The sequence below is a fragment of the Poromitra crassiceps genome, assembly GCF_964638095.1.
Source record: "Poromitra crassiceps genome assembly, chromosome: 20".
NCBI classification, from domain to species: domain Eukaryota; kingdom Metazoa; phylum Chordata; class Actinopteri; order Beryciformes; family Melamphaidae; genus Poromitra; species Poromitra crassiceps.
In genome coordinates this window covers 7,644,837-7,656,975 of record NC_139637.1, presented here as the reverse complement: position 1 = coordinate 7,656,975, position 12,139 = coordinate 7,644,837, and the positions used below count along the sequence as shown (strand labels likewise).

The 12,139-nt window shown below is 44.3% G+C and overlaps 1 protein-coding gene across 1 annotated transcript in view; it reads left to right on the top strand.

The window, feature by feature from the left end:
* LOC310794544 (NLR family CARD domain-containing protein 3-like) overlaps positions 1-12,139 on the top strand; it is a gene marked incomplete at its 5' end in the record, with an annotated part of 243,770 nt that overhangs the window by 215,965 nt on the left and 15,666 nt on the right. Inside the window, 2 exons of the mRNA XM_083656514.1 lie at positions 7,276-9,073; positions 9,877-10,050. Of these exons, the coding sequence (XP_083512640.1) occupies positions 7,276-9,073; positions 9,877-10,050 (1,972 nt within the window). The remainder of the gene's footprint in view (positions 1-7,275; positions 9,074-9,876; positions 10,051-12,139) is intronic.

The window sequence follows — 12,139 nt, the reverse complement described above, 5'->3', positions numbered from 1 at the left end:
ATAATATTTTTTAGCTGCAACCAGCAGCGCTGGCCCCTGCGTGCGCAGACCCTACACCTTCTTGCTGGTCTTGATTTACTGCTGGTGGGCATCAGATAGCCTATTCTAGCTTGTTTGCTCTCTGTGCATCGAGCCTGCTGCTGCCTGGGTCTGTGTGTACTGTCAATGGTTGTATGCTGTAGTGCCCTGCGTGCCCCACCCCCCTCCTCCTCCTCCTCCGTGGTGGGAGGAGTGTTCTGGGGCTCTGCAGCGGTTTGCTCTGAGTTTGCTCTGCACTGAAAAGTCCGCTGCACCCCGCTTTTTTACAGCGTGTCGCCGGCTCCCAGCTGAGAATAATGTAACTTTTCAGAAAGACACTGGTGTCGGCAACTAAATCATATGGAGGGGCTATCGCAGCGGACACGGATGGGGCTCAATTGTGGCAGCAGATGACTGCTGTTCACAGGCACAGCTAACGTATATGCTTCATGCATATCGATGCGATTTCCGTTTCCACATGACTTCTCTCTTTTTTCCTCGCCGTTCTCTAATCTGGAGAGCACTGTCTCCACCTAATCAGAATCAGAATCAGAATCAGAATCAGAAAGACTTTAATAATCCCCGGGGGGAAATTGGGACAAATCACAGCTGCTCGTTCACAAAACACACATATCCTAAAATAAATACACAGTAGTAGTGCAATAGTAAAATAAGCAGAATAGAAGAAACAAACAACACAACATAGCATGGAGTAAACAGTATAAACAGTATAAACGTTAACCAGTATTACTGCGATAGGAGCAAAGTAGTGGAGTACGTTTAAGTAAGCAAATACGTAGAGTGAGTATACCTTACGTGTCAAATTGTCCTTATTGCACACTGAACTTATATTTATATTTGGGTATATATATAATGGGTATAATGGGTCCCTAAAATAGGTTTTACACATTCAACAGCCACCATACTTTCACAGGAGATGGATCTAGCTTTGATGCACGTCCCACCGTCAAAAAACGCAATTGCCGAACATACTCGTCCTTGGCACTCTACGTTACTAAACCAATTGACGAACATACTCGTCCATGGCACTCAATGAGTTAACATATTTTCTTTTGCAGCATTGTTCTGCCTCACATCCATAGTTACATATATTCATACCAGAGCTGCTCAGTACAACAACAGCCTTCTGCTGTTGGTCACTGAGCAGCTACCAGAACAGTCTGGGGGTTGAGATCTTTGCTCAAGGTCTAATTGTTGGTAGTTTCACAGGGTGGAGAAAGAGTTACATATTCACCCTGACTTTCAAAGTTGTTACTGGGATTCAAACCGGCAACCTACTGGTCAAAACCCTGCTTCTCTAACATGTTCACTGCCACCACGCTGTTTTATCAATGCTTAGCAGGATCCAGCAGAAGAGAGCAGACTCCCCTGTACCCAGCTGTGTGTCCATGAAGAGTGACTGGTCTATGGCTCATCCTCCTGATATCAAAGATGGACAGCAGCCTACTGAGCAAAGGTAAGAACTGAAAACAGACAAGTTTATTATTTGATTCTACTGAACAGACATAGTTAAGTCAAGTCAAGTTTATTTGTATAGCACATTTCATACACAGATGCAGTTCAAAGTGCTTCACATAAAATGATGAGGATGACATAAGAAAATAAAAAAAGAGGATAAAATAGACATTTCACAACAGCTTTGTCTTTATACTGTAGTTTGCTTTATACTTGTGCAGAATCGTTTTATTTTGAAAATATCCGACTGGACGTCGTATTGTTATTATCGCTAACTAACACAGGAGTGCAGCCGGTCAGTGCGGTCTGCGTCTCTGCTTCGTGAGCTGGATTAGCTCGCTGGCATAACCAGACGGACCAGACTCCAAAACAGATGAGAGTAAAATGTGTCAGACAATGGTTTTGTATGCAGGAGACAAGGCTACAGCTGCAGGATCAAATGGACAAAAAGACTGCAACACCACAAACACGACCAGAGCTCAGACAACAACTAACCATAAAGCACTATCCAGTGGCAGTATGGCCGCCTGTCACTCAACCGGGCCACGCCCTTAATTATGCATAACTTTAAACCTTTATTAAATGTAAACGGCTGAGTTATGCAAAAATTGACCCCCCTACAGTTGTTATGAAAAGGTGAGATTAGCTATGTAGACCAAAACCGTGTTTCGGTCCAGGCTGTAAAGATGTTTAATTACTGTTGGGGCATTTGAACACTTTGAGTGCCACGGCCCTTGGGCAAAAGGTTGCTTGCTGTGCCACATAGGCCGCAATGCATTTTAAAACAGTCATATAATTTCTTTAATAATTACTATGTAAACACTGAACACGCACAAATAACGATGAGACTCTCTTCTATCACCTGCAAAAAAAAGTTTATTGATCCCATTTTCCGTTCTTTAGTTATGAGCCGGAGAAGATAGCTTGATTGAACGAAAAACAGACTTTTTTTTCTACGAGCTGAGATAATGAGCCTTTTGTGAAATTAAACATTTCAAGCACATCACTGACTCTGAAGCTAATTTTCTGATGTAGTCACACCTCAAAAATAATTTCCTTCAATAAAACAGTGAAGGCCAGGGAATTTTGTTTGGAAGAATAATATTTTTAGCTGCAACCAGCAGCGCTGGCCCCTGCGTGCGCTGCTGGTTGCAGCTTCTTGCTTCTGCTGGTGGGCATCGGATATTCTGGCTTGCGTTTGCCAACCCTGTCCTGCTGTCTGGGTCTGTCTGGGTCAGTGTTGTGTGCTGCTCTGCGTGCCCCACCTCCCCCCCTCCTCCTCCCCCCCCCCCCGTTGTGGGAGGAGTGTCTCTCTGCTCTGCTCGGCTCTGCTGTTTGCTCTGCGTGTGCTCAGCACTTGAAAAGTCCGCTAGATCCAGCTTTTTTACAGCCGCGTGTACCAGCTCCCATGCTTCCAGTTGAGAATAATAACAAATCCACGGCTGATCATGCGAATGGGCTGTTGCAGCGCACACGGAGGTGCTCAATTGTGATAGCAGATTGGCTGCTGCAGGGGCACAGCTAAACGTTATGCTTCAATGAAGCAGCTGCATACGGACGGATGCGATGCAATTTCCTTTTCCCCAACGACTTCTTCTGTGTGTTTTACTCCACGTTCTCTCATCTGGAGAGCGCTGTCGCCACCTAAGGGTTCTGTAAAATAGGTTAGACACATTCAATAGCTCTCATATTGTAAGAGGCGATGTAAGAAGCTGAGATGGACACCCCCCCGTCAAAAAAACAATTTCGAGTTATTGACGCCATTTGGCGTCGCTGGCACTCTACGGTAAATTTCTAATGACGCCATATGGCGTCGCTGGCACTCAATGTGTTAACAGGAACGACAGGACTTCTGAGTCCTGCCTCAAGTGGCCATTCGAGGAATTACAGCTTAAACAAAGACTTCTGCATCTTCAGGGGAAAGGTGGTGGGCTTGCCCCTTGGTCAAACCCTGAGCTAGCCCCCTGGTGGTCACTGAGCAGCTACCAGATCCGTCTGGGGGTTGAGATCTTTGCTCAAGATCGAGTGGTGGTAGTTGCACAGGGTGGAGAAAGAATCATTCACTCTGACTTTGAAAGTTGGTACTGGGATTCAAACTGGCAACCTACTGGTCAAAACCCTGCTTCTCTAACATGTTTACTGCCACCACCCTGTTTGATCAATCCTTAGCAGGATCCAGCAGAAGAGAGCAGACTCCCCTGTACCCAGCTGTGTGTCCATGAAGAGTGACTTTTCTATGAATCATCCTATTAGTTTCAAAGATGGACAGCAGTCTACTGAGCAAAGGTAAGAACTGAAAACAGATGAGTTTATTTGATTCTAACAGAGGAAAGAAGTCATGATACTCTGTTGATTTAGTTTCTTCTTTTATTACAATTAACTATCCAGATTCCAGAAGGGTTTTGCTTAACATATTTTCTTTTGCAGCATTGCTCTGCCTCACATCCATAGTTACATATTCATACCAGAGCTGCTCAGTATAACAACAGCCTTCTGCTGTTGGTGACTGCGCAGCTACCAGAACAGTCTGGGGGTTGAGATCTTTGCTCAAGGTCTAGTTGTTGGTAGTTTCACAGGGTGGAGAAAGAGTTACATATTCACCCTGACTTTCAAAGTTGTTACTGGGATTCAAACCGGCAACCTACTGGTCAAAACCCTGCTTCTCTAACATGTTCACTGCCACCACCCTGTTTGATCAATCCTTAGCAGGATCCAGCAGAAGAGAGCAGACTCCCCTGTACCCAGCTGTGTGTCCATGAAGAGTGACTGGTCTATGGGTCATCCTCCTGATATCAAAGATGGACAGCAGCCTACTGAGCAAAGGTAAGAACTGAAAACAGATGAGTTTATTTGATTCTACTGAACAGAGGAAAGAAGTCATGATACTCTGTTGATTTAGTTTCTTCTCTCAAAACATCACATCCAATAATCATAGCAGCATTTACAGTAGGAATGCACCATATTTAACGGACCGATACATTATCATCCAATATGGCCATTTTGCATGAGCTCGTGACGTCACAGCTGCACCTGGTGCCAGGCGCACTAGAGCCAAACATGGCTGCCGGCAGTGTGGCTGTTCCACAGTTTCAGATGATAACAACTAGGGCTGTCAAACGATTACTTTTCTTAATCGCGATTAATCTTGCGATTAACTATAGTTAATTGCGATTAATCGCATCTTTGTATCGCATGTTTAAAATGCCATTATTTTGCAAAACATCCCCGTATTCAAAGCACTTAAAACACACAATCCCTGGACGTTTCATTTCAGGTAAAGATGATTCTATATGGTTTACTCCAGCTCTGGGAGTATGAACTCCAAAATCCAATCCACTAACATTATTAAGCTAACCAGGAGTCCCACTATAACCAAATAGGGACTTTTGAGTTGAGCTATATGCAGAACTGGACAGAGCCATCATCTGTTTGGAGACCAATAATAAGGAAAACAAACACACACATTACATTAAAAAAATCTGTCAACATCACATAGTGTCTTTTCTTTCATCTTTCATCTTTCCATGTCTTCCCCATTCACTTCAATAGAACTGGCCCCAATGCAAAATTCAAACAGATCAGTAACATGACAATAAAAGTCTAAATTACTAGGCTGCCTTTTGTCGTTGTGTTTTATCTGCAGACTAAGCGGTTCAGTTCAATAAAAGCCTTTATTTTTTTGTATTGTTTAATTGAGTGATACTTTACTTACTAAAACAATCATATATATATTATATCAGAAGTGCTCTTTGTTTTATGTTCACAGTAGTGATGTCAGTTAGATTTGGTTAGGTCAGAGCTATGGAATAGTCTTTTAAGTCATCCATCTTTGCTCAACACATCTGTCTTTTGTCACCCCAGGTGTGCATAAAATACAGGTTAGGAACTTATTTCTTTAAATACAAAGATGTGAAATAATTATCGGTTATTGTATCCGTTATCGGCCAGGAGAAGCAGATATTTATCGGTTATCGTATCGGCTGAAAAAAATCCATATCGTGCATCCCTAATTTACAGTGGATTTCACTCTGTGTGTGTGTGTGTGTGTGTGTGTGTGTGTGTGTGTGTGTGTGTGTGTGTGTGTGTGTGTGCGTGCGCGTGCATCTGTGTGTGTGTGTGTGTGTGTGTGACATTATATGACCTAATACTTCATGTGTTCTCCAGAGTCCACCAGGAGAGGTCAGAGGTTCCCAGTGGTCAGTCTGTCCAGGAGCTTCCAACAGACCTAGACTCCATATTTATGGTGTGTAAATGTACAACACATTTTACTGCAGCTACTGAATTACAAAACAACTACTCTGGTCTTATAACGGTCTGTTGTCAACAGACGTTGAATCGCTGCGCTCCGCATACTACACAAATGAGTCTGTGCCACTTCACAGCCACTGCTGGGGTTTGAGGGCGGGTCTAGGCAGGTTGAAATTGAATGAGTGACAGGTCATAGGACAAATGAGAGAGCGGTTCGAAAAATGGGCTGCGCCTCCCATGCAGAGCCACGTAGATAGAAGAGTCCCGACATCTCCATTCACTCCAATGGACCAGTTTTTTACTCTAAAGAGTTCCAGGAATTAAGGTCCTGGATTAAGCAGCACTGCCGAGTTGCAGCAAAATAGACAGTTTGTGTTGTACTCTGAAAGGGTTTTCCCCCCTTGAATCAAATTGTACATTATCAGCTTTATTTTAGCATGCAAAAGTAGCGCGAGACCCATTCCTGGCTGTTCATCGGCTAATGAGTCTCACATTTTGGTCCTCCGCTGACGCCACTCTCTCTCTAGAGGACACTACTCCCGTGTCGTCTGATCGCAGATTGCAAAGTCGTTACTGAGTGGTGGAGACTGAATCCACCACTGGCCAATCACTGGCCAAGTGAACGGTTCACTTCCGTCCCCAGCTGGCTGAGGGGAGTGTCCCAGACCCAGAGAGAGATCTGCAGCATGCAGTAACGTAGTGTATCAGCGTAACAACTCTCATGGGTCTGGCGTTGAGACTATTTCTCCCCAAACCCTGTTCCATCAGGAGGTCTTTTGCCTACTTCCTGGTCATTATTGTAGATAAGAATTTGTTCTTAACTAACTTCTTGCCTGGTAAAATAAAGATTGTTGGTTGATTAGGTCTTCAAGCTGCACTCTTTAGACCAGTGGATCTGATGTTATTACAGTATTATTATTTTTCAGAATGTTTAATTCAAATGTTATTCTGTTGCAGCTGCTTGAGGAGAACATTGTCACTTTTGTGAAGAAGGAGCTGAAGAGAGTCCAGCTGGTTCTGAGTTCAGATTACCCAGAATGCTTAGAGAGTCCGAGGGAGGAGGAGGAGGCTTTTCTAAACATCACACTGCTCTTCCTGAGGAGAATGAAGCAGGAGGAGCTGGCTGACTCTCTGCAGAGCAGTAAGAGGCTTTAACAGCTTTAACATGATGGCGGGAGGAAGTGGTGGCAAAATGGGAGATATATGATTAGTTAAATATAGACATTTCTCAAGAAAGAAAGATTGATTCAATTCCAGATTGCAAAATAATATTCACAATCCTCATGAATCATCAGCTAAAATCATTGATTTATTCATGTGGGTGTATAATGCTGAACACAGTATTATTTAAGAACAAATGCCACCACAGATGCATTTCACATTGGGTAGCACACACAGTCAGGACCTGTTTGTCCACCAGTGATGAGCAGAATAGATGCCATGTGGTTAGGAAAAGTATGCATTCACATATTAATATTTACACTTCTCATATTTACAGCAACATCCACTGATTGATGTAATTTGTCCTTTCAGAAACTCTTGCTGGAGTGTGCCAACGTAATCACAAATCCAGTCTGAAGGAGAAGTTCCAGTGTCTGTTTGAGGGGATTGCTAAAGCAGGAAACCCAACACTTCTGAATCAGACCTACACAGAGCATTACCTCACAGAGGGAGGGAGTGGAGATGTCAATGATGAACATGAGGTGAGACAGATTGAAGCAGCATCCAGGAAACCAGTGAGACCGGAAACAATAATCAAAAGTGAAGACATCTTTAAACCCTTACCTGGAAGAGATGAACCAACCAGAACATTGATGACAAAGGGAGTGGCTGGCATTGGGAAAACAGTCTTAACACAGAAGTTCACTCTGGACTGGGCTGAAGACAAAGCCAACCAGGATATACAGTTCACATTTCCATTCACTTTCCGAGAGCTGAATCTGCTGAAAGGGAAAAAGTACAGCTTGGTGGAACTTCTTCATCACTTCTTTCCTGAGACCAAAGGAATCTTCAGATTTGACAAGTTCCAAGTTGTGTTCATCTTTGACGGTGTGGATGAGTGTCGACTTCCTCTGGACTTCCAGAACAACAGGATGGTGACTGATCTTACAGAGTCAACCTCGGTGGACGTGCTGCTGACAAACCTTATCAAGGGGAATCTGCTTCCCGCTGCTCACCTCTGGATGACCACACGACCTGCAGCAGCCAAGCAGATCCCTCCTGAGTGCATTGACATGGTAACAGAGGTGAGAGGCTTCACTGACTCACAGAAGGATGAGTACTTCAGGAAGAGATTCATAGATAAGGAGCAGGCCAGCAGAATCATTTCCCACATCAAGACTTCACAAACCCTCCACATCATGTGCCACATACCAGTGTTTTGTTGGATCACTGCTACAGTTCTGGAGCTTGTGTTGAAAACCAGAGAGAGAAGAGACATGCCCAAGACCCTGACTGAGATGTACATCCACTTCCTGCTGGTTCAGTCCAAACAGGCGCATGTCAAGTATCATGGGAGTGCTGAAACAGATCCAATCTGGAATAAAAAGAGAAGGAAGATGATTCTCTCTCTGGGAAAACTGGCTTTTGAGGAGCTAGAGAGAGGCAACCTAATCTTCTATGAAGCCGACCTGAGAAAGTGTGACATTGATATCAGAGCAGCCTCAGTGTACTCAGGAGTGTTCACACAGATCTTTAAAGAGGAGCGTGGGCTGAACGAGGACACTGTGTTCTGCTTTGTCCATCTGAGCATTCAGGAGTTTCTGGCTGCAGTTTATGTCTTTCTGTCCTTCATCAACACTGGTGTCAATCTCCTGTCAGAAAGTCAATCAACATCCTGGTGGTCAACACTATCAAGACACAAATCTGAACTAGCATGCCTCTACCAGAGTGCTGTGGACAAGGCCTTACAGAGTCCAAATGGACACCTGGACTTGTTCCTCCGCTTCCTCCTGGGTCTTTCACTAGAGACCAATCAGACTCTCCTAAGAGGCCTGCTGACACAGACAGGAAGTAGTTTGGAGACCAATCAGAAAACGGTCCAGTACATCCAGGAGAAGATCAAGGTGAATCCCTCTTCAGAGAAAAGCATCAATCTGTTCCACTGTCTGAATGAGCTGAATGACCGTTCTCTAGTGGAGGAGATCCAACAGCACCTGAGTTCAGGAAGTCTCTCCACAGCCAGACTCTCCCCTGCTCAGTGGTCAGCTCTGGTCTTCATCTTACTGTCATCAAAAAAAGAGCTCGATGTGTTTGACCTGAAGAAATACTCTGCTTCAGAGGAGGCTCTCCTGGGGCTGCTGCCGCTGGTCAAAGCCTCCAATAAATCTCTGTAGGTGCATGCATAACTTGATGTCTTCAATATGAAATGCAATATACAGAAAAAACTATTTTCAAATTTCTTGTTCATGGCTAATTCTTCCCCAGGTTGAGTGGCTGTAAGCTGTCAAAGAGAAGCTGTGAAGCTCTGGCCTCAGTTCTCAGCTCCCAGTCCTCTAGTCTGCGAGAGCTGGACCTGAGTAACAACGACTTGGAAGATCCAGGTGTGAAGCTGCTCTCTGCTGGACTGGAGAATCCACACTGTAGACTGGAGAGTCTCAGGTCAGTATCCTTTAAGCCCATGGTACACCAATCAAACCTTCTCCAACAAACACAAACACAGATGTTTGTTTGGTGCCCCGTTGCTGGCTGTCGTTGTTTGGAATTGTTTGGAGATGTTTGGTCAGATTCAACATGTTCAATCCTTTATAGAGGTCTTCACAGGTCTACTCGGGTATTACACATAATGATAGAATAGATAGTGATAGAATCGGACCCGACCCGGACCCTAATTGATCATAATAAATATGGACCTGGACCCGTACGGGTCTTGGGTCGGGTCCCAGGTCCTAGGATCCGAGTAGCCCCGTGAAGACCTCTATAAAGGATTGAACATGTTGATCAGCGCTGATCACGAGAGAAACATATGAAAACACACAGCACGTGCAGAGGAGGCTCTCCTGGGGCTGCTGCCGCTGGTCAAAGCCTCCAATAAATCTCTGTAGGTGCATGCATAACTTGATGTCTTCAATATGAAATGCAATATACAGAAAAAACTATTTTCAAATTTCTTGTTCATGGCTAATTCTTCCCCAGGTTGAGTGGCTGTAAGCTGTCAAAGAGAAGCTGTGAAGCTCTGGCCTCAGTTCTCAGCTCCCAGTCCTCTAGTCTGCGAGAGCTGGACCTGAGTAACAACGACTTGGAAGATCCAGGTGTGAAGGTGCTCTCTGCTGGACTGGAGAGTCCACACTGTAGACTGGAGAGTCTCAGGTCAGTATCCTTTAAGCCCATGGTACACCAATCAAACCTTCTCCAACAAACACAAACACAGATGTTTGTTTGGTGCCCCGTTGCTGGCTGTCGTTGTTTGGAATTGTTTGGAGATGTTTGGTCAGATTCAACATGTTCAATCCTTTATAGAGGTCTTCACAGGTCTACTCGGGTATTACACATAACGATAGAATAGATAGTGATAGAATCGGATCTGACCCGGACCCTAATTGATCATAACACCGGCACCGGTGACCCCTGTTTCAATCCACGGCGTCAGTGTGGACATCGTGGAGGACTACAAGTACCTTGGAGTGTACATTGACAATAAACTGGACTGGGCTAAGAACACTGAAGCACTCTACAAGAAGGAGCCAAAGCCGTCTCTACTTCCTGAGACGGCTGAGGTCCTTCAATGTCTGCCGGACCATGCTGAGGATGTTCTATGAGTCGGTGGTGGCCAGTGCCTTCCTGTATGCTATCGTGTGCTGGGGCAGCAGGCTGAAGGCAGCGGACGCCAACAGACTCAACAAACTGATCCGTAAGGCCAGGGACATTGTGGGGCTGGAGCTGAGCTCTCTGACAGCGGTGTCAGAGAAGAGAACGCTGACCAGGCTATGCTCCATCATGAACAATGACTCTCACCCACTCCACGGCGTGCTGGTCAAACACAGGAGCACGTTCAGTGAGAGGCTGATCCCACTCAGATCCACCACAGAGGGGCACAGGAAATAATTCCTGCCTGTGAAGTAGCCGGCATCCCGTGTTGTGCACAACCACGCTCTGACGTATGTGTGCATGTTTGTGTGACAGGTCTACCTGAGATCGTGAGGATTACTTTTTCTTTTCTTCTCTTTTTACATAGAAAACACTGCATTCTGGCGGGCAATGATCTAACGCAGTAATGCAGCCTTTCTTGGATTAGTAACTGTAATATAATTACTGTTTTGGAAATTGTAACACCTTATATTACTTTGTTATTGAAAAAGTAAGTAATTACAGTAACACGCCCAACACTGTTTATATTTCATCGTGTGGTGAGTACACAAGTCACAACATGTACATGTGAGTGTTTCTGGCGCTGTTAGAATTTCTGTAGTCTTACTTACATCAATGCAGGTGATGTAAGTAAGACTAATTGATTGATGAAGATTGAGAGGTGATGTGCAATGGGGACAAATGGTGTGTTCTCACCCACTTTGTCACAGGAACCAAATAAATTTAACTGAGCAAAATATCTCAATAACAAAAAACAATGTCTGACTCAGAGAAATGGAGAGAAATCAATATCATCATTCAAACCGGGGAAGGTGGTTGATTTTAGGGTTACAATCCAAAAGCTTTCTCTTTGGAGGAGATGTTTGAGTCTATCCCCTCCTCTGGCAGATTTGGGGATGATTCTATTGCCATGAAATGCCATGCATTTCAGTGTTGGGCCTCTACCCTGATGAAGGCTCTCTGTAGCTGAAACACGTTGGTCTTTTTAATTGTGTAAGATTTAGCCATGCCACAATAAAGGCTTTTTAACTGTTCTACCTGAAACAGAGTGGCCTTGGATTTTTCCAGTTTTTCCTGTACTCTACTCCATTTTTTGACTTTTACAAGGATCCAACTTGAACTTTTTCTCATGCTTCTCTCCACCCTCACCAAAGAGCACCTGTTTCAGTGATTTTACTAAGGACCCACGCAGCGCTTCCTCATCCCTTCTGTTAAATAAAGTTTGACTGAGCTCCAGCTAAATTGTCAAGTGTTGCAGCCTGCTTGCCACCCAGGCACTTACTATGTAGCCTACTTAATTTATATGATATAAATGTAACCAAACAGGTCGGCTTTGTGCACACAGGAGAAGTAGGTTAATTTTCTTTTGAAGAGAGATCCTTTATTGATTTGTTTGGGAAGAGGGTTTACTCTGAACACATTTGAGAACTGAACTGAATTGGAGAAACTGAATTTCTACCTTTTGCTGTACAGTACCTCCAATACACTGGATATTGGGTTTGCATTCTCACTCTGATTATGTAAGGGTTAATGCACGACGAGGTGTCCATTATCAGAAATTATTGGACGACATGGAGGCGTAAACCGTCCG